This window comes from Semicossyphus pulcher, unplaced genomic scaffold (genome assembly GCF_022749685.1).
Source record: "Semicossyphus pulcher isolate SPU_LCO1_2020_fin unplaced genomic scaffold, fSemPul1.0.p SCAF_7, whole genome shotgun sequence".
Classification (NCBI taxonomy): Eukaryota; Metazoa; Chordata; class Actinopteri; order Labriformes; family Labridae; genus Semicossyphus; species Semicossyphus pulcher.
This window is the reverse complement of record NW_027211748.1, coordinates 30,695,634-30,718,496: the sequence shown is the minus strand read 5'-3', so window position 1 is coordinate 30,718,496 and position 22,863 is coordinate 30,695,634. Positions and strand designations below refer to the sequence as shown.

The 22,863-nt window shown below is 44.8% G+C and overlaps 2 protein-coding genes across 7 annotated transcripts in view; both read left to right on the top strand.

The window, feature by feature from the left end:
* rasal2 (RAS protein activator like 2) overlaps positions 1 to 22,863 on the top strand; it is an 86,442-nt gene that overhangs the window by 26,887 nt on the left and 36,692 nt on the right. For 4 of the 5 annotated variants that reach the window (XM_069683930.1, XM_069683928.1, XM_069683927.1 and 1 more), the window contains exons 2-3: positions 8,942 to 9,069; positions 9,992 to 10,115. In XM_069683930.1, coding sequence (XP_069540031.1) covers positions 8,942 to 9,069; positions 9,992 to 10,115 — 252 coding nt within the window. Of the gene's footprint in view, positions 1 to 8,941; positions 9,070 to 9,991; positions 10,116 to 14,137; positions 14,219 to 22,863 lie in introns of those variants that run through there. The other variant, XM_069683932.1, reaches the window with a different exon arrangement.
* LOC138611045 (E3 ubiquitin-protein ligase TRIM35-like) lies at positions 3,640 to 6,779 on the top strand. 2 transcript variants are annotated; one of them, XM_069683934.1, is made up of 2 exons: positions 3,640 to 3,647; positions 5,323 to 6,779. In XM_069683934.1, exons 1-2 carry the CDS (start codon positions 3,640 to 3,642, stop codon positions 6,704 to 6,706), a joined length of 1,392 nt encoding a protein of 463 aa, XP_069540035.1. In that variant the 3' UTR covers positions 6,707 to 6,779. The 2 variants fall into 2 exon arrangements, with proteins under 2 accessions (XP_069540035.1, XP_069540034.1); XM_069683933.1 differs by lacking the exon at positions 3,640 to 3,647 and having other exon boundaries at positions 5,312 to 6,779.

Below are 22,863 nucleotides of genomic sequence, written 5' to 3'. Positions count from 1 at the left end.
TCCTCTCCCCGACACACACCTTTGCCTTGTGTCCTTGGCGTGTTGGAGCCCTCAGGTGTCCTTGGCGTGTTAGAGCCCTCAGGTGTCCTCGCCGTGTTGGAGCCCTCAGGTGTCGGAGCCGTGTCGGAGCCCTCAGGTGTCCTCGGCGTGTCGGAGCCCTCAGGTGTCCTTGGCGTGTTGGAGCCCTCAGGTGTCCTCGGCGTGTCGGAGCCCTCAGGTGTCCTTGGCGTGTCGGAGCCCTCAGGTGTCCTTGGCGTGTCGGAGCCCTCAGGTGGGCTCAGTCTGCAGCAGAACAGCTTCTTGTGTCGGTCTGAAGCAGATATTCACGCTGATGGAAAGTTCAATGACTGTAGTGTTAGTGTTAGTTACGTCTCCTCTCGCCGTTCCTCCTCTACTCTGCTACTTGGGAACAGAACGCTGCAGGAGCCCCATTTGTCCACAGAGCTGTCAATCATGAGGCCACACCCCCATGACGTTCACATTGATTAGAGGGGTTGTGGTGATGTCAGCTCTGGTCTGCAGGGTTCAGGTTGTTCCACAGACTTGAGTCTGAAAGGACTTCTTACCCGCGTTGAGGTAACTTAAAGGTAAATTCTTTGACCAGCTTTTTCATTGAGTCTGAAGTGCTGGAAACTTTAACGTCGACATTTCCAAGAAATCTGAGCGACTCATTTGCAGAAGTTTTTCTGTCATGTTTGTGCTGATTATTTTATTCTCACTGAGATGTGACGCAGTTTCAGCAACAGCAGTTTAAAATGTGGAAGTGATGTTTGAAGCTTCCCTGTTCTCTGTAACCAGAGCAACCAGAAAGTAAAACGTAGTGTCTGACTGAAGTGTCTATGACGTTGTAATTGAATGTATTAATCAGAGTATGCAGATAAACTGAAGGAGAAGTTTATCACAAGGTCTTAAGATTAAAATAGTATATATATTTATTTATATATATAATAGTATATATTTTTAAAAAGTCGTCAGTTTTGGCTGTTAAAGGGTTAAATGATCAAACTTTTGGACACACTTTCCCCGTCACTTGTATGAGAAAATGTGTCCAAACTTTTGACTGGTAGTGTAGTTTATGAGTTTTTATGGTTTTATTTAAATAAAGTCATGAATGCAGAAGCCTGAAAGTGTCTCTACACAGGAGGGGTTAAAACGGCAGATTTCAAATGGGAGTTCTGCATTGAGGTTTTCTTTTTGATAAATACAAACAATAAGTATGAGGAGGTTTAATTGTATAGTCATATTTTATTCAACCAGAACATACTACACATGGTTTGTTTTCATAAAAAGTTCAAAGTCTAATTTGGAGGACAGTGAAGACACCTTTTAACTGGATCAGTGTGGTAACCACTCAACTTAAACTGCCCCTTGAAACGGCAGATTTTAAATGGAGGTTCTGCATTAGGGTTTTTGTACCAACACATCCCTCTTTCTCTCCATCCTCCTCTTCAGATGTGTGTTCACCATGAGTGTGGTGCTGCTCGAGGTTAAAGGAAGTGTTTCTGTCTCATGGAGGATTCATGTTGCTATAGATAACAAAGAGTACGCTCTGAAAATCATGATCATCCAGGACTTCCCATACAGGCGTCCTCTTGGCAGCCGAGCAGAGCATCAGCAAATGCTAGATTACTTTACAATCAATTATCCATCATAATCAATTAGAGTCATTGTGTGTGTGTGGAGTGTTTACCCAGCCAGACAAACGCTGAATTATCCCAGCACAGTCAGGCACAGTGAAAGCACCGTCTGTTTACCCGCCTCAGCCGACGAGATGCTGTGCACAAACAGACGATGCTTTTGTTTAACACATAACACTGATTTAGTGTCTGACACACACACACACACACACACACACACACACACACACACACACACACACACACACACACACACACACACAGCTTGTCACAGTCTGGAAAAGTCTGGAATTGTTTGAGTTATTTTATTTCCCTGCACACGGAGGGTTCATTTGTTGGTTCATCAGTTTAATTTGTGGCGTGTGTCAAATTTATTTAACTAAATTAGCTTAAATTTACTAGTTTTACTGTTACTGTTTCCACTGGAAAACTTCCATCACTGTTATACCAAAAGATGACTCTTACTGCCTAGCCTTCTTTTCGGTGGCCCTAAAGGTCAAAAGAACATTTCACAAAACATTTAAATACCAGAAAACTTGACATTAAGAATTATCATGACCTGGATGACTGAGAACCTTCAGACATTTAACCCGTGAAAGACTGCTTCCCCTCTTGCATTGCATGAGGGGCAGCGACCTTTACCCTGTAGGAATGGGCAAAGATGCATGGGGCGGTCCTAGTTGGTCACAGCACAAATGTTGAGCTGCCCAGGAAGTGGAGACACTTCTTGTTGAGAGGCCTTTAACATAGAGGGGCAAAGGCAGACCTGTATGCCTGCTTAATTACCTCAACAAACCCGGAAAGTCCCTGCTTGGACAGGGCATGGCCCCATCTATTGCCCTCATAGCAGACAAACTATCAGAGCGCCGAAAGCCAGACGTCACTTGTATTGCCTCGAGGCCCTTACCAGGCAGAGCAGTTCTGCTGAATTAGCCTCATCCTGCAGGCATGACGGGTCATATGCTGGCAGCTCGATGACCTGATTAGAGTGGGCAGGAGCCAACATTTTTGGAAAGAATGATGGGTTGACCAAAGTGCCACCCATGTGCCCTCTGAGCTCCGTCGCATGCACGCTCACTCACGCGTTTAGACACCATTGCAAAAAGGATCGCAACCATTGCTGAAGAACACCGGATACTCACACACTCTTAAGAGATTGTGATTAGTTAGTAATCCAAACCATTTTGGACTCTATGAGAGATGGATATACGAGGGGTGGGGGGCACAAAGTGGTGCCTGAAAGTTCTCCTGTGCCAATAATTCTCTTTTGCAGTCTTTATTGAACAAGAAGCTTCTTCTTTGAGGGTCTATGATGCAGTGATTTCATCCAGGTACCATGGAGATAAATAGATAGATAAATAGACTATACAGTCCCATACTGACCTGGTTTCTTAAAGGGAGCCCAGCGACAAAACCCCCCTCAGACTGTCAGGGTTCCCTCATGGGACCTGGCTCTGGTGCTGGAAGCTCTTCAGCTCCCCCCTTTGAGCTCAGAGGGAGGAGCTGAAGAGCTTCCAGTACCCTCAAAGAAGAAGCTTCTTGTTCAATAAAGACTGCAAAAAAAAAACAAGAATTATTGGCGCAGGAGAACTTTCAGGCACCACTTTGTGCCCCCCACACCACTCCATATATCTATCTCTCATAGAGCGCCCTGGTAGATGGTGCAATTGAGTCCAAAATGGTTTGGATTACCAACTAATCGCAATCCCTTAAGAGTGTGTGACTGTGTTCCATCAAGGGGCCATATCTATGCTTCAGCGTTCTGGGCTCGGATGCCAGATGAGGCCCTCCAGTTGGCTCTTGGATAGGCACAATGGAACTCAGCCATCCAGCAGCCTGTGCATCCCTGGGAACCAGGGCCTTCTTGGCCACTTTGGGGCATCCACCAGGAGTCTATGGTTGTCTTCCTGGACTCTGTATATTATCACTGTTTTCAGCAAAAACAGTGGGAAGGCATACAAGAGGCGACCTGGCCATGGGTGTGCCAGGGTGTCCTGTTCTAATGCACTCGTTGTCTCCATCAGGGAGAACCATAGAGGGCAGCGTGTTGAGGACCTCTGCTGTGCTGTTTTTTGCACCATAGTTCTTCTACCACCTCTGGATGGGGTCTCCACCCACCCAAGGCTGGTTGCTGGCATGAGATGAATTGTCGGCATCCCGTTCTGTGTCCTGGTCAGGTACATCGCCCTGAGGCTGAAAATGCAAGGGAAAGCATACAGGCACCTGCTGTGCAACCTGCAGCGACAGATATGATCTGGTGCCCCTTGGTGATCGATGACAGTCGTCTAAATACGGTAGGATTTGCACACCGTTGGCTTGCACTGGGGCCAGTGCTGCCCGCATGCACCTTGTAAAGACCCATCGGCCAAGGGAAAGACCAAACGGAACAACCTTGAACTGACAGGCCTTGCCCTTGAATGCAAAGTGCAGGTACCAGGACTCCAGGAGGGCAGCTGCTGTTTCATGAACCTCAAGCTTACCTTACATGCTTTAGAGTGCAAAAGAGATAAAAAGGAAAGTAAGGAGCTGTTCACCGCTATGAAGCTGGCATGCTTGAAGGGTGCACGCTCTGCACCCACGAGCAGAGCCATTTACCAGGTAGCAGCTGCTTCCATGGAACCAGGGGGCTCCCGTTGCATCATCATATGGACGGGCTTTTTAAATGTGATTGTTTTCTGAAATTATTATTGTGTGAAATGTTGAGATTGTAATTCTTGTTTTGTTGTGAAATGTGGTGTTTGGTGATATGTTGTTGAGCTCTGTGAAATGTTTTTTGACCTTCAGGGCCACCATACTTGAGCCTGCTGAAAATGACACTGTGTTTATTCCTTCTCAAATGTTGAAGTTTCACATCACACGGGTTGGGTGTCCCACTGCTCTCTGCTGCTGCCATTGAGGCTATCCCTGTCACTTCCTGTCTAACGCACATTGACATGACCTCTGACCTCTGCTGAGTCTGCTCTGCTGAGTGCGACAGAGTGTCAGCAGAGATCAGACGGCCCTGCTGATTCCTCCAGACATCACTTTCATTTTTAATCGACCTCCTCCTCCTGCCTCCCCCTCCTCTTCTCTGCTGGAGAGTTGAGCAGCAGGTAAACACAGCTGATCAGGTGGAAGTTTAGTGCCATGGCGCCCTCTGCAGGTTCAGCCCGAGCTCTGCAGGTTGCTCTTCCTGCCTCGCTCCCTGGTGACTGTTAGAGGACAGTCAGTTGACTCTGACTCGGATGGAATCCTGCTAGACAGGAAGCAGAAAATGTTCAGGATTTTTTAAGCTGATTTAAACATAATGCGTCTTTAATCCGTCTCAGCCTGATTTGTTGTGTTTGAGGACCGTTTTGAACCTCAACCTGATAAGCTGTAGTGAAGTGGCACCTACCCCTGGCCTCACTCACCTGTGACAAACCAGGACAAAGGTTGTTATTCTGCCCCACATAGAGGAGACGCACTCAATGAGGGACAGATGACAAGATTCACCTTCAGAGCGAAATCAGACAGCTTCAGGATGGTGATACTCTGAATATTTGGAATACTGGGATACTGGGAATAACGCCACTTCAACTTGCTACTGAATCCACAAACAGAATAAGAGTTTAAGCAAAGAATCAAAGTGAAAGTCACTTTCAGGAACGGGGAGGGACTTCTGGTTTCTCTCTCAAGCTTCACTCAGAGACTAAATGGCGTCGAGGTTTGAGGAGGATCTGTGCTGTCTGGTCTGCCATGACATCTTTAAAGATCCGGTCATGCTGTCCTGCAGCCACAGCTTCTGTAAAGACTGTCTGCAGAGCTGGTGGAGGAACAAGGAAGACCAGTTGTGTCCGGTTTGTAAGAGAAGAAATTCAAATGAACTCATTCCTCCTAACTTTGCTTTAAGGAACCTGTGTGAGAGTTTCCAGCAGGAGAGAGATCAGAGAGCTTCAGAGGCTCTCTGCAGTCTGCACTCTGAGAGACTCAAACTCTTCTGTCTGGACCATCAGCAGCCGGTGTGTCTCGTCTGCAGAGATTCAGAAAAACACACCAACCACAGATTCAGACCCATCGATGAAGCTGCTCGAGAACACAAGAAGAAACTTCAGGAAACTCTGGAGCCCTTAAAGGAGAAGTTAAAGGTTTTTAAACAAGATAAAGTGAAGTTTGATCAAACATCAGAACACATTCAGGTCCAGGCCCGACACACAGAGAAGCAGATTAAGGAGCAGTTTAAGAAGCTTCACCAGTTTCTAGAGGAGGAAGAGGAGGCCAGGATGTCTGCACTGAGGGAGGAAGAGGAGCAGAAGAGTCAGAGGATGAAGGAGAAGATGGAGGCTCTGAGCAGAGAGATAGCAGCTCTTTCAGACACAGTCAGAGCCACAGAGGAGGAGCTGAGAGCTGCAGACGTCTCATTCCTGCACAACTACAAGGCTGCAGTGGAAAGAGTCCAGCAGCGCCCCCTGCTGGAGGATCCACAGCTGCCCTCAGGAGCTCTGATAGATGTGGCCAAACACCTGGGCAACCTGAGCTTCAACATCTGGGACAAGATGAAGGACGTGGTCTCCTACACTCCTGTGATTCTGGACCCAAACACTGCTCATCCATACCTCATCCTGTCTGAAGATCTGACCTGTGTGAGAGGAGGAGAGAGACAGCAGCTTCCTGATAATCCAGAGAGGTTTGATGAGTATAACTGCTCTGCCCTGGGCTCTGAGGGCTTTAACTCAGGGACTCACAGCTGGGAGGTCGAGGTAGGAGACGGTGAAAACTGGGAACTGGGTGTGTTAGCAGAGTCTGTTCAGAGGAAGGGAGACGTACAGTCTGGATTTTGGACGTTATGTTTCTGTAATGGTGAATACAGAGCAGTCTCCACATCAGCTCCATCTACAGTCCTCCCAGTGAAGAAGCAGCTCCAGAGGATCAGAGTGAATCTGGACTTTAACAGAGGAGAGCTGTCGTACTCAGATCCTGATACTAACACACACATACACACCTTTAAACACACCTTCACTGAGAGGATGTTTCCATACATTGACACTGAGGATGACCTCCCACTGAAGATTTTACCAGCGAGGCTCTCTGTGACTGTGGAACAACACTAATACATGATGATGAGGATGTTCTGAATCTTTACACTGATCATCCATAGCATTCTGACCACTGACAGGTGGAGTGAATAACACTGATCATCTCGTTCGAATGGCCCCTGTCATGGCCCCATTTTGTCCTCTAAGTCGATGTGTTGGAAGCAGGAAAAATGGGCGAGTGTAAGGACCAGAGCGACTTTGACAAGGACCATATTGTGATGAGTATGACCGGGTCAGGGCATCTCCAAACCTGCAGCTCTTGTGGGGTGTTCCCGTCTGCAGCGGTCAGTTCTCACCAAAAGTGGTCCAAGGAAGGAAAACCAGTGAACCAGTGACAGGGTCACGGTCGGCTCAGTGATGCGCGTGGTGAGCGAAGGCTGGCCCGTGTGATCCGATCCAACAGAAGAGCTACTGAAGCTCAGACTGCTGAAAAAGTTCAAGCTTGTTGCCTCAACAGGTCAGGGCTGTTTTGGCAGCAGAAGAAGGTCCTACACAATATTAGGCAGGTGGTCGTAATGTTATGGCTGCTCTGTGTATAGTAGAAAAATAATTAATAAGGAAACGTGGGGAAAATAATCCTTGTGATCTCTTCTGTCAGTTTTTCTCAAAGTGCTCTGTAGATGATTTAAGTTAAAGAAAATAAAAGGAACTAGAACAACAGATAAATATTCAATCAACATTGATTTTACACTGTTGTGAATCTTTATGTATCTATGTTTACATTTGCATATGTGTATGTATCTATACATGGGTGAACTGTTATCTGTGGAGTGTCTGTTAACTATAGATTAACATCTTATTCATTTGATTGGTTTATATGTTTGACATAATTATAACAATAGCAGGAAGAAGAAGAGTCAGAGGGGAAGCTCTTGTGCCTGTCCTCATCAGGCAGCGTGTACACAGTGGGTTAAACCTGCAGTAAAGACATTAAACTAACGTCTTCATGTGCTTTAAAACAACAAAGAATTAAAACATGAAGAGAAATATGTCACGACTCCGTCTCTGTGTTCATTCTCCTACACTCCATCAGTGTCTGATTTGTTCTTTTGTATTCTGTGTGTATTTTTGGTTGTTTCATTTCCTCACATTAGACTTTTCCTCCTGACAGGATGAGTTCAGTGTTGAGTCGAGTTTAAACAAGTTTAAAAGAACAAGTTGAGCCATCAAAGTGTGTGATGGAGACGCAGCAGGCTCTGAGTACGTCGGGCGTTCACAGGTCAGATTAATCATTGTAGGTTTACAGCCGGATGAACTTCACACGTGTTGTAAAGATACTGCAAAGTTTCACCTGGACTTTGGAGTGAACAGTGGTGTTCATAAAACACGTCTCCAATGTCTCTGACGTTATTATTCTCTACAGCATCAGAAATATTCAGCCAGCTGTGTGCAGCCTTCAGGGAGAGTGTGACACGTGCATAAAGCTTTTACCGTCTAAAGAGGAACAAATGCAGCGCTGCCTGAGAAGATTTAACAAAAGGCTCATAACTGATCAACAACACAGGAGAGAGCCGATAACAGACAAAGTTATTATTCGGGTTTTTAGCTTCAAAGGTTCAAAGGTCAACTTCTAACCAGCCACCAAATAAAACTAATTACATATATTAGCTTCTTTCATGTACTCCTCACGTTGAACTCGATTGAAATTCTCATGCTGCGGTTTCAATAAAACGGTGTTAAGATTCTTCCTGGGGTTGCAGTAGAAATGTCAATCCAAACTCCTAACTAACACCTTTATTTTGAAAATCTCACGAACGTCCGTGTCGCTGTTTTCGTCCAAGCGCCAGGTAGATAACAGCAAGCATCTAAAATTAAGTCCCCTTATGATGTCATTTTTTCAGCATCAGAAAGCCGTTTGACTCTGTTTTTTACGAAACCATATCACACTGTCTCAAACCAAACCCCATCTAAAAATCGAGCATTTAAAAGTAGTGTTCTTGTCGTCTCTCAGACAGACCTGACAGCCTGAGCTCAGCCTCTGTACAAACCTGCCTCCTGATGTAGTTCTCTCAGCATCCTCTCAGCCTGTTTATTGTCATTAAATCTCAGTAACATCTGTTTGTTGTGGCTTCATAGCGCTGTAGTGAGACAGATCTCAGCCCACCTGTGACTTGTTAGATACAGTGAAACTGCCACTCAGCGGAGACAGATGGACAGGCGCTCCACAGCTGAAACAGAACGCTGGTAGTTGGTGTCCATCAGAGAAATCCTGTGTGTGTGTTTTCTAACACGTCCTGTCTCTGCTCTCAGATGTCAAAGGTCCTCCGGCTCACCGGTTCTCCTGCGGTCAGAGTCCGTACACCGACAGCGGCGCCTGGGAGAGGAAGTTCTGCATCCTAACCGACAGCCAGCTCATCCTGCTCAACAAGGACGAAGAGGTCAGGACACACAGACGGCAGTTCAAATACACATTTGTCTACATTTTAATAGATGATGATGGTCTCAGAGGTTTCCACAACCCTGAAGCAGACACACAGTGATAGATGGAAGGTGTATTCCTTTACTATTTCAATATTATCAGTGGTGCAGCAGTAAGTAACAGTGACCATCACTTAAGGATGCCTTTCAGTAACTTTTAACCTGGGCCATATTTTTACATATTTTGACGCAAAGGTACAAAATGTGTGTGAATGTCTCCAGTCGATGTGTTCAGCCTGCAGCAGTGAAACAGGCTGTAATGGCTGCAACATAATCCTTGATGGGTCAAAGGTCGTCCACTAAAAGTTCTTGTTGTTTCCACTGACAGGCTCAGATTGTTATTCTAAGTGTGTGACAACATGACAGAAAGGATCCCTGCAGAGATAGACCTTTTTGTTACAGAGGAAGATGATTGTTTTAACCACACACAGACGTTACATCGCTCTCTGCACACACACCAGACTCCATTCAGAAAAACACTGATTTAAGCTCACAGGACACAGGAGCTGCTGGTCTGCCGCTGACTGGATGTGTTACTTTGTTTGTGTTGTTGTGTGACTTTGATGTTTTAAACGGTTAGTGTGAATCAAACACAATGTTTTTGTAACACACAAAAACACCAAAATGTAATAAGCGTGCTCAGCAACTCCTGTGTCCTGCAAAGTTGAATTCATGTTTTTTTCAATGGAGTCTGGTAGTTTTGAAAAGGAGGTTTATGCATGTGTAACTCTCTTGGATGCTTGTATTGTAAGAAGATTGTCAAACATACACATTTAGTTTGAATTTGACAGTTTAAAGAGAGTGAGCACTGAATATAAGCAGTCAGTCCTTCAGAGAGCTGTGACACACAGTAACCCCCCCTCCCCCCTCCTCCCCCCTCAGGCTGCAGGTGAGGCTCAGGACAGTCCCACAGACTCAGCCAAGGCTCGAAGTCTCCGCAGGACCGTCAGCGTCCCCTCAGAGGGACAGTTCCCAGACTTCCCAGCAGAGGGCGCCGCCATGCTAGGTAAGGACCAGAGAAGGTGGGGAGCGTGGTTGCCATGACATCAAACAGTTGTTGGTGCTGTGAGCTGCTTCATCCTGAAACCAGGAAGTTACGATTAGAGCACAGCAGAGCTCTCGAACGTTTTATTGTTTTTGTGTGTGTGTGTGTGTGTGTGTGTGTGTGTGTGTCTGTGTCTGTGTCTGTGTCTGTGTCTGTGTCTGTGTCTGTGTGTGTGTGTGTGTGTGTGTGTGTGTGTGTGTGTGTGTCTGTGTGTGTGTGTGTGTGTGTGTGTCTGTGTGTCTGTGTGTGTGTCTGTGTGTGTGTGTTTCTGTGTGTGTGTGTGTGTGTGTGTGTGTGTGTCTGTGTGTGTGTGTGTGTGTGTGTGTGTGTCTAAACCAAGTCATGTACAGTTACCTACTGGATTTAGTTTGATTGCACTGTACAGTTTTCCTGGAGGCTCTTGAATTGTTATAAACCAGAAACTAATTTTAAAATACTCTAAAATTCTCAAAGCTCAGTACAATGTGTTTCTCCAGTACCCCACAGAGATGAGAATGCTATGGCTTTTTGTCCAGAGTTTCAGGGTTTGTTTATATAATGACTCAAAAGCCTTAAAGGAGCAGTCCTCCCCTGGAAGAAGCCGCTGTCAGTCACAGCTGGTGTTCTCTGTAATCAATAGAAGCAATAATATTTGAAATTGCCGCCATAGCTGTGGAGAAAGTTGTACAAACAGCTTGTGGTTTCGCCCATTCTAAATTCCTACAACACCCAGCATGCATTGCCCAGTGAGAGACACTGGAGTGAAAAACTACAGTTTCACTGCAGGCAACGGCTCAGAGCGGAACAGAGTCTGAATTACGTCGAGAACATACCGGTGCATCGTCTGAAACATCTTCAGCTCTGCAGCCGACATTTCAAACCTGACGATTCTGAGCGAGACATGACATCTGAGGCGGACGTCCTAGACTGAGGAAATGTAGTTTAGCGAGCTCCCTGGCCTCCGCCAGGTGACGAGTTTTACGTGGTCTGGAGGTTGTTCAGGGCCGTCGGATAGCGTCTTTTTTTTTTTACCATAAGGGCATTAGCTCCCCATAATAGCATGATAGGACTGAGGTTGAAAATTGGCAAACTGGTCCTTTAATTGCTAGTTTGGCTCAAAAAACATTGGATCCTACATTTCCCATAACGCACCTGGACAGTGTCTTAAAACTCTATCTCTTAGATGTGTAGTTTCCAAAGAGCTTGAACGTGTCAGTGAGGTATAAACGTGAACTGTCCTGAGGTGAGGTGAAGTTCGTGCTCTCCTGTCGGAGTGTGTGGATCATCATCCAGAACGAGTCGCTGTTTCAGAGTCAGGTGAATGTTTTTGTCATAATGATGCCTTCGGGTGCAGCGTGTAATTTTCCTGTTCTGTGTGGGAACGTCGCTGTGACCGGGGAATGTCTGGAGGACAAAGCATCCAGTGTCCATCGGTCGGTCTGAAGGAGCTCCTCTGACCCCGCTGCCCCCTGTGGGACGCCTGGGCTGAGGGGATTCCCACCCAGAGCTGCAGGGGCCCAGAGCTGGTTTATAGAGGAGGACAGGGTCTGCATGAGAGCCTCAGGAAACAACAACCAGAACATCTTTGAATACTTGGATTCACAGTCTCGGTGATCAGTTTATTGATCAGTTATCAGACGGACTGAATGTTTGTCATGCTCGTTCATCCACAGAGAAACTCATTCATTCACTGACCTCCTTAATCCCCCCTCGCCCCTCCTCACCCACCACCCACCAGCCGAGGGGGGAGGAGGTTATTGATATGTTAATATACCCAGTCTGCCCACACAAACAGCCCTCTAACAACCGGTTCAGACTGAGTGTGTACTGGGATGTAACCCTGGTTGTACTGGATGATTTATGTTGGGTTTTAACTACATTTATCCTTCCTCTTTATTCTTTCCTCGGTGTGACATTAGCTTTATTCTGGGTTTGTTGGCGGCTTTTTTCTATCTAACAGTAGATACTAGTCACAATGTATCTGTGGTTTAATTCCATCTTTATACCATTTTAATACTGGTTTCTTACTGGTTTAAATGTTATACTTCAGAGTGTTTTCATGTTGCATTTGTAAAGGTTTGATACTGGTTATACTGGGTTTGATACAACATTCATACTGGGTTGAAACTGGATTTCTCACTGGTTTAATATTGGATTTAATCTGTGTTACTGTGTAACAGTGTTTATACTGGATTGATTCTTGGTTGTTACTGATGTTGATGCTGGATGGACGACTGGTTAATACTAGGTGTGTATTGGACTTGATACTGGGTTTGATATGAGATTTTAACTGGGTTTGGTGCTGGATTTTTAATGAAAGGACTGTTGGGTAATACTGAAATTGATAATGGATGTTCTTCTGGTGTAATGTTAGATTTGTACTGGGTTTGGAACTGGATTATACTGGATTCATTGTAGGATGATACTTAAAATACAAATGTACCACTGGTTTAATACGACCTATGTGTCAGATTTGATGTTGGGTGTGTTCTGGGTTGACATTGGGTTTTTACTGGGTTTATTGTGGGATTTATGCTGGATTGATTGCCGGTTGATACTGAAACTGATAATGGTATGGATACTGGCTTTGACCTGGGTATGACACAGAGTTCACGCTGTGGTTCTGTGTCTGCTGAGGTTTAGACAGAGTGGGAAGTAAAATAATGAAACAGGTAGAGGTTATTTTATTACCCACTTCTTCTTCTGTTTCTTCCTCTTGTTGTTGTTCTGCTTTCACATGTGTTTTACTGTGGAGGACGAGCAGCAGTGACAGTGGCTGAGATGTAATTTCAGTCCACGGTTGTCTGTACAGTCTAATTACAGTGTTGACAGACGGCTCATTAACCGTCTCAGCTCGGAGACGCCTGCCGCTCTTCTCGTCCTCCTCCTCTTCTTCTTCTGCTCTCCTCTCGGCGTGTCAGACTTTTACTGAATCTGGAGGTCATGATGTCACCAGATGAGGTCACTGATTACAGGACATTGATCTGCGTGTGAAAGCAGCTGGAGGCCACGTGGACGTCACACCTTCACAGAGGTCGTGACCCCACAGACACACATTTTATATAAGTGGCTCATTGCAATATAACATAAATATGCTCAGCAGGAGCAGCTGGCCCGGCTCTGTCTATTTGCTGGGAATGATCCCCAGTTAATAGACCCCTCAAACAGTTTTCATCTGTGGTGTCCTCGCTCGTCCTGACTCTGGTTGAGGTGAGCTCTGACTCTGGATCTGCTGCATTCCTCAGTCTGCTCTCCACCTGTCAGCACCGCCACAGTAAAACCCACACATCCCGCAACCTTGCCTTCAAAATAAAAGTCTCCTGAAAATCTGGATTCAGTCCATAAACTTCCCATTAAATCAGTTATACATTTATAAAGCCATAAAGATGTAGCCCAAAGACACATTTGAATGTGGCTCATATAATAATACATTACATGAGCTCCAGTAGACCTCCTTAGTGAGGATTATTAGGTTTCATATTAAAACAATGACACATCTGTTAAATGCTAATATTTTACTTGTTATGACTATTTCCTTATTATATTATAATTATAAAAGAAAAAATAAAATACAACTATTTTCTCTCCACAGAGTATATTTACTAGCTCCAGGCTGATGTGGTGCAAATCAAAGACATTATGTATAATATAATGTATTAGGTATAAATTAAAACACCTGTGGTCATGTACCTTTAAAGATATATTTATATGTATACATTTAATTAAGATGTTTTTTAAATGTTGATATGAATTTTTTACTTTACTTATAATTTGCTGTTAACTTTTAGCTACATGAAAGGCAGTAAACAAAGAAAATCAATTGTCTTTACAGATATTTAATATTTTAAACAGTGTCGTCTAAGCTGCCGCATGAACTAAGATCAGTATTTATGATATTAAAAGCTGTCTGCGGCCTGATTCACTTTTCAGCGCAGTATTTCTTCAGCAGGACATTTATTTTGAAGGTCCAAACCGGAAGTGTGTGTGTTAACCTGTTGTGTTCTGACAGACTGAAACTGTTCTCAGGCTAAATGAGAGTAAACTCACAGAGGACATGAGTTAACCCGCTCCGATGGACGTTCTGGGTGAGTCTGACTCAATTTAAACCTTTTAATTAATAAATTAGACACTTCCGGTGTTGATACTTGCAGCCCGATGTCCCGCGCGCTCTCTGCGGTCAGTTTCTTTAAAAAGCAGGTTGCGAAACACGCGTGAAGTAGTGTGGAGTCTCTATAGTCTCCGCCTGCTGCAACCTGCAGCTTCAGCCTCAGCCTGGAGACTAAACTGAGTTTATCAAGTTTGATTTTTACACCGAAATTACCGCAAATCTGATCCGCGTTCACGCGAGCTACACCGGAAACACCCTGCAAGATCGAGGCGATCAGTTATCGATTAGGAGGATCAGAAGCTCGGATTTAAAGATTGGGAGTGATACCAGACTGTAAAAGTACTGTTAGAAAAGTTCTGCTTTGAAAACGTCATTAAAAGTACGTAAGCGGACAAAAAGAATATTCTACTATGATTTATTCATCATTATCATTTTACACTATTCTGTGAAGAAATGCTACTGATGAGTATTGATTGATTTTCTGGTTTTTATAAGAACAGTGTCAGCACAGTTTGTGGTTTATGTTCTCAGCTTGTATAATTATAAAGTCAAACTTGAAAAAATGCACTCGGTGTTTGTAACGTTTGAGGAAACGTTTTATTGACCTGTTGAATTAAAAAGAACGATTTCAGTGTTTAACTGGGGCTTTTTGTACACATTAAATATTTTATATTTGTTCTGTTTGTTTGAAGAGTGACAGACGTAAAACAAACCCAGAGAATGGACACCATGAACTTTCTTTTCTTCTCTAATTCACTTTGTTTTGACAGAAAAATACTCAAGAATGAATGAATCTAGGAATAAATCACACTTCTCTCTCAGTGGACAGCCCAGCTTGTGTCCACCAAAGAAAAGAAACTGATTTTTAACATGAAACTTTTTCAGTATCTACTCATTAAATCACCAGCTTTGTTTTTAAGACGTGGAAACCTCTGTGGATAATTCGGCTCCCAATCAAAACCTCCTAAACAATACACACTGAAGGAAACCTTCAAAACAAACCAAGCTCCGATAAACAAGCTAAGCTGTTAGCCTCGCCCCCCCCTAACCTGCTCTGTCTGCCGAGTAGGAACGCTGATTTTACGCTCACCCCGTCTCCACTTACCTGTATACCTGTATTTCATCTGGTGCCCTGACTGCCAGGTACTTTCAAAACAAAAGCCTAAATAAATACTGAAATATTCCAAAACACATCATCCCAAAACCAGTTAACAAATATATACTGCTCTCCCTCATCGCCATCACCAGGGTTTCAGTCTGCATATAAAGATGGCCGACATGTCTCCTCCTCTCTCCAGTCTGCAGCAGAACAGCTTCTTGTGTCGGTCTGAAGCAGATATTCACACTTATGGAAAGTTCAATGACTGTAGTGTTAGTGTTAGTTACGTCTCCTCTCGCCGTTCCTCCTCTACTCTGCTACTCGGGAACAGAACGCTGCAGGAGCCCCATTTGTCCACAGAGCTGTCAATCATGAGGCCACGCCCCCTTTTATAGCATCAAATAACTAATTAAACTTGTTAGAAAAATGAACACTTGGACATAAATCAGCATGATAAGAACTAACTATAATGACAGAAACCATGTTTGAGAAAAATGTGTTTGACGTGTATTTTGATTTCATAGTTTGACTCATGTCCCATCTGTTAACATGGAGGAGGCGGCTTTATGAGCTATACTGCAGCCAGTCAGCATCCTTTGTGATCTCACCTGTGCACCTTCCTGACAGTTTAAAGCCTCCTCTCAGAGGCTGTGATGTCATGTTTGATCGGTGACCTCTGACCTTCAGGGAACCTGAAAGCGACCCACAGAGGGCGTGTGTGTGGACGAGGTTCTGCGTGCAGCGTCCACTCTGTGTCTGTGAATCATTCCAGCTCCGTGCACTCGGCTGCTCTTCATTATTAACGGATGCTGCGGCGGTTAGCCTAAATTGTGACGCTCCAGCTGTCCCCAGTTCAGCTATAATTAGATCATTGTGTCCCAAATTTACTTAAGATTACTCTCCTTGTGTCTGAGGATGCTCACTGTGTGAGGTGGATCTCTGTTTAAAGCAGCATACCGCTCTTTTCAGCCTCCTCGTGTGTGTTTCGTGACCCCTCTGAAGTTTTCAGTTTCAGTGTTTGTGCTGCAGACAGCTGATCTTCAGTCTGAGCTCCTCCTCAGGCTGCTCTCTCTGTCTGTGTCTAAATGAGGCTGTAAGTTAGATTTCTGTCTCACTCTGGAGCTTAATGAGAGCAGTGTCCTTGTCGCGACACGTTGAACTGATTCCGTCTGCAGCTGAATGACAGACTGACCCTGGATCAGATCCATGAGGGTTTAATGCAGCTTAGATAGACAGACTTGTTTTGTAAAGAACATATGAAGCTGTTTTTATATGTTCTCCCTGCTGTGGCTCCTTGTCTGATACGTACACGTGTATATAAACACAGAGAGCGGCACCTTTAGAAACAACAGCCTGTGCTGATTCTCACATGTTGTTTGGTATGGACTGAAGTGAGTCATCGTTGGATCTTCTGCTCTGGTCGGATTAATAATCCTGTTCTCTTTCTTCTCTTCATCTTTAATCTGTGTGGATCTTCAGCTCACAGTTTATTGTCTGTTGATACGAAGTGTCAGGAATTACAGCCGATATCTTAGAGACATAACGGGCTAGCACGGATATATCATGTCAGTGTGAATGTTGTCAGATGTACACTGATGTTAATGTTATTTTTACATGAACAATAATGTAGAAAAGAGTCTTCATGTTCTCCCCGTGCATGTGTGGGTTCCCTCCGGGTTCTCCGGCTTCCTCCCACAGTCCAAAGACGTGCTCGTTAGGTGACTCTAAATCACCCGTAGGTGTTAGTGTGAGCGTGAAAGGTTGTCTGTCTCTGTGTGCCAGCCCTGTGATTGACAGGTGATCAGTCCAGGTGTAGCCCTGCCTCTCACCCAGTGATAGATGGGATAGGCTCCAGCCCCCGGGACCCTGATCAGGCTAAGCAGTGTAGATAATGGATCAGTGGACAATGCATGGGAGGATTTAGAGATGGTGTCATCGTGTAGTTTGTCCAACAGAGGGCGCTCTGACGTCATAGTTTACAATCCTCTCAGCACTGTCTGCAGCTCCCGTAGCAGAGCATCGCAGCTTAGCGCTGGCTGTAATAAAATTGGTTGACATTCTTTATAAAGTGATTTAATAAATACACCAGCCTTCTCAGATCCGTTGTGTGGAGGGAAACATTCAGTCTTGAACAGTCCCCCGTCAGTCGCGCACTGTGACGTCTTTGCATGTCTCGATCTGTTAAAGCAACCGTCCCAAACTGAATCAGTTTACTGAGATATGAAGCACTGAAGAGCATCACAAGCTAACAAATCAGAAACGTAAGAAACAGACGATGTTGATTCATCAGTCGACTGATCTTTGTAACTGTAGACTGTAAGATGTTTGGCCTGTGATGCAGAAAGGATCCCTACAGAGATAGATCTTTTTGTTACAGAGGAAGATGATTGTTTTAACCACACACAGACGTTACATCGCTCTCTGCAGACACACCAGACTCCATTCAGAAAAACACTGATTTAAGCTCACAGCACACAGGAGCTGCTGCTGCCTGGAATGGTCAGCTTGTTTGTGTTGTTTGCAGTGTAACAGCAATTTGTGGTCAAAAAGGATCTTACTTGTTTCTGTCATGTTGTCACACACTTAGAAGAACAATCTGAGCCTGTCAGTGGAAACAACAAGAACTTTTAGTGGACGACCTTTGACCCATCAAGGATTATGTTGCAGCCGTTACAGCCTGTTTCACTGCTGCAGGATGAACACATCTACTGTAGACATTCAGACACTGTTTTGTTCTTTTTAGTCATTTAGACCCTAAAATATGCAGAAATCGAGCCCCCAAGATGGAATAAGTCTTTAAGTAAATCCCCTTAAATGTGCACATGGACCTCATTGCATAAAAGTTGAATCAATCAAACTGTTGGCGTTAATTTGCCGCTCCTTCTTCACATATATTCAGTGGAACCAAACAAAGAAAGGATGTTTAATGTTTAAAGTTCTGTCAGGGTTAAATCACCTTTTAAGTCACGACATAAACGAGACCTGAAACAAACATGAACAAGACACGAGTCTGAATTCAGCATCGACTGAGTAACATAACATCTGCAGAAAGATGAACTCACAGAGAGTTTATTAAGATAAAATATGATCGCTAAGGAAGACAGATAGAAAACAGAGTCATAATGAGAGTCTGAAGCGTGTCCTTCATGCACTCTGCATGGACACTGTGAGGCCTCACATGCAGCAGATATGATGAATATTAATGAGCTCACAGGAATGTGAAGTGATGAGAGAGGAGGCGGCTGAACAAAGATCAGTAAACACAACTGGTTTCATTATGAGAAGAGGAATTCTTTGAATACTTGTTGTGAAAGCTGATCTGTGATCTGTGAGTCTGAGAAGGAGGAGGAGGAGGAGGAGGAGGAGGAGGGCCGTCACAGTCTTTACTGTTGTTCAATGTTTTTATGGACAAAGGTCACGTTTTAGATAGATTTAGATAAGAGAGATGTGGAAGCCTGACTCTAGACCTCCTGCTGCTCCTCTGTCGGCCTTCAGCGGTGGTTTTCTACAAGAAGAAGAAGAAGAAGCAAAACAAGAAGTGACAGAAGAAGAAGAAGAAGAAGAAGCAGCAACAGCAGAAGTAGCAGCAGCAGAAGAAGAAGAAGAAGCAGCAGCAGCAGAAGAAGACGCAGCAGCAGCAGCAGCAGCAGCAGCAGAAGCAGCAGCAGAAGAAGAAGCAGCAGCAGAAGAAGAAGCAGCAGCAGAAGAAGAAGACGCAGCAGCAGCAGAAGAAGAAGAAGCAACAGAAGAAGAAGAAGCAGCAGCAGCAGCAGCAGCAGCAGAAGCAGCAGCAGCAGCAGAAGAAGAAGAAGCAACAGCAGAAGAAGAAGAAGCAGCAGCAGCAGCAGCAGCAGAAGAAGCAGCAGAAGAAGAAGCAACAGAAGAAGAAGAAGAAGCCGAAGAAGAAGAAGCAGCAGAAGAAGAAGACGCAGCAGCAGCAGAAGAAGAAGCAGCAGAAGAAGACGCAGCAGAAGAAGAAGACGCAGCAGCAGCAGAAGAAGAAGCAGCAGAAGAAGAAGCAGCAGCAGCAGCAGAAGAAGAAGCAGCAGAAGAAGCAACAGAAGAAGAAGACGCAGCAGCAGCAGAAGAAGAAGAAGCAACAGAAGAAGAAGACGCAGCAGCAGCAGCAGAAGAAGCAACAGAAGAAGAAGCAGCAGCAGAAGAAGAAGACGCAGCAGCAGCAGAAGAAGAAAAGCAACAGAAGAAGAAGCAGCAGCAGAAGAAGAAGACGCAGCAGCAGCAGAAGAAGAAGAAGCAACAGAAGAAGCCGAAGAAGAAGCAACAGAAGAAGAAGAAGAAGCAGCAGCAGCAGCAGCAGAAGAAGCAGCAGAAGAAGAAGCAACAGAAGAAGAAGAAGAAGCCGAAGAAGAAGAAGCAGCAGAAGAAGAAGACGCAGCAGCAGCAGAAGAAGAAGCAGCAGAAGAAGAAGACGCAGCAGCAGCAGCAGCAGCAGCAGCAGAAGAAGCAACAGAAGAAGAAGACGCAGCAGCAGCAGAAGAAGAAGAAGCAACAGAAGAAGAAGACGCAGCAGCAGCAGAAGAAGCAACAAAAGAAGAAGCAGCAGCAGAAGAAGAAGACACAGCAGCAGCAGAAGAAGAAAAGCAACAGAAGAAGAAGAAGCAACAGAAGAAGAAGCAGCAGCAGCAGCAGCAGCAGAAGAAGAAGCAACAGAAGAAGAAGCAGCAGCAGCAGCAGCAGCAGCAGCAGCAGAAGAAGAAGCAGCAGAAGAAGAAGACGCAGAAGCAGAAGAAGATTTGTTTATGTTTCCCAAAACAAGTTTACAAACAAATAAATCCAGTAAGAAAGAAATGATGAGTAAATAATCACCAGGTCACAGGGAACACAGACTGTGATAACCAGCTGGAGTGAAGCAGGTGTAACATGTTTTGACTCATGGTTTGTACTTGGACCCAGTAACAGTAGGAGTCTGGTGTGAAACAGACGTACTGACCTGACTAACGGCTTCAGGTCATGCAGATCAGTTATGAATGTAAACATCCCGCGGTGCCTTCAGGCGCTCTGGGAGTTGAACTCTCAACCCCGTCTGTCAGAGCTGCACCCGGACGCTCCGACACAAAGGCCTCATTCAGCCACAGATTACCTCTGTTGTGTGGCTGTTTCCACTGTTGTCAGGTGTGTCAGCTCATGAATGAAACTCAAACAGGCGTCTGCCGTTACACATTCCTCCCGCTGCTGACTGATGACATCACAGCCTCACTCTCAGGCTCCTGTGATGTCACGCTGTCAGGGTGCCAGAGCACTATGGAGCGTGCTCCCCAGGTGTAAAGGTGCCAGTGCAGCAATCGATCCAAGAGCACCTTTAAACAAGTCAAAGTAATTCAAATGATGAACTTCACGACTGATAAAAGAACAGGGGAATCCGTTATTGAATCAAGAGCGAAGGATTAGTAGAAAATCTGTCTCACTACAGCTCTATGAAGCCAGAACAAACAGATGTTACTGAGATTGAATGACAATAAACAGGCTGAAAGAACTACAACAGGATGCAGGCTGTGCAAAGGCTGAACTCAGGCTTCATCACGTCTGTCTGCAAGACGACAAGAACGCTACTTTAAAATGCTCCTTTTTTGAATGGAGTTTGGTTTGACCGTTTGTGATGCAACTTCAGAACATCAGGAGAATCTCAAACTGTTAGGCTCTCATAACACAGCATTCATTTCTTGTTACAAATACTTGAATGATTATCTTTTGGTCCGAACACGTTTACACATTAAAATGTGCATCATGTGCATATTTATGACAGAACTTCGCTCTTTGTAAAATCGCTGTCACAGACCTCTTAACCTGCTCGGTCGGCAGGTTGTGCTGGCAGTTCTGCTAACAACCTCGGCCGAGGTCATCCAAAAATAAAGTACCAGGTAGAAGCCAAAAGTTGGCCTGATTTAACACCCAAATAATGGTTCCAGGTAAATCAGGCAGAGCTGCAGCATGCAGTGGAAATGAGGAGTTTAGCATTAAAGCATGCATTGAGTCCAGCTTCTACAGTGTGACATCCTGGAAGATTATTTTGGAGCATGAATCAGAGAATCACGTGCACGTGAACGTCTGACAGAAAGACTCAGTAAGAAACCAATCATGAGATGTGACAGATATTCAGGGAGTCTGATGGGAGGAGGAAACCTCAAAGATGTAGGAAGGCTGATGGTTTGTTGAAAACGTTTTGTGCTTTAAACGTGTCGGAGACGGTGAGCAGAGGAGCAGGTGGGCGAGTTCTGTGTTTTCCTCTCAAGTCTTTCTGCGACCATCGATAACAAACCGTCATACGAGTCGTTTTCAGCCAAAGTCCTGCTGCTGGATGTGCAGGAACCAGATGTAGTTTTTATTAGTGTAGAAAACTTCTTCTATTGGGACATAATTTATACATTTATCATCAAACTGGTGTCTTAATTCATCGCGGCTCAGAGCAGCAGCTCTGGGTGTTTCCCTGCTCGTCTCCAGTCTGAACTGGATCCCAGTTTGTGAAGGTCACCGCCGTGTCTCTGTCAGAGAGACCGAAACATTGATTGAGCCGAGCCGTGACCGATCCTCCTCTGATCAATAACTTGTTCAGAGGAGGAGGAGGAGGAGGAGGAGGAGGAGAGAGAGGAGGAGGAGGGGCTGTGGGTTTGATTCCCCGACAGAAACAAACACCAGTCTCCTCCTCGCTGTGATGGGAGGATGTTTTGGTCTTATTTTAATATTCAGACACAAAAATGTTTTCTTAGACGACAACTTGAAACCAGAGTGAATGTGAGGATCTTTAAGTTCATCGTGAACGTTCAGCTAATATTTACACCATCATGAATATCGTGCTCTCGTCAGTCTAATTGATTTCCAGTGTGGAGTCATAAAAGTGGCATAAAAATAATAAATATGTTTAAAAAGACACAAACGAGCTCGTCCATTCTGATACTGAACTGTCTTTAACGGCTGCTTCAGTTCCACTGAGTTAGAAAGACGTGCGCTCGTTTGGTGCCACATTCGGATTTCTAGAGAGTCTAAAGATGCTGCTGGTTGGCTGGCCAACGTTACGCGCCTTAGAGACCTGCAGGACGCACACAGCGTTCGTGCGTCTGCTGCTCAACAGCGTGCTCGACAGCGTGCGCGACAGCGTGCGCGACAGCGTGCGCGACAGCTTTCAAACAGACCTGATCATTAGAATCAGTAAATAATCAAATGAAGCATTGTGATGTTAAAAATCAGCGTTTCTCTGATGTTGCCCTTCTCATGAAATGTGTTGGTGCTCTTAGAGGGATAGTTCAGACTTTTGGATACTAAGTTGTACTTGCTAGTAGTGTCGTGGAAAATCCGAACTATCCCTTTAAGAACCTGTTACATCACGTGGAAACACCACAGTCATGTTTTTTAATGTTGTGCCTTTTGGAAAACAGAACACACAACAGCTTTCTGACTAGTTTCAGGTTTGTTTACATAAATGTATAAAAAGTATTAAAATTAGGTTCAATCAACTTCTAAATTCTGACAGCAGGTTTGAATTAGACGCGTTTAAGCTCAGATATTTA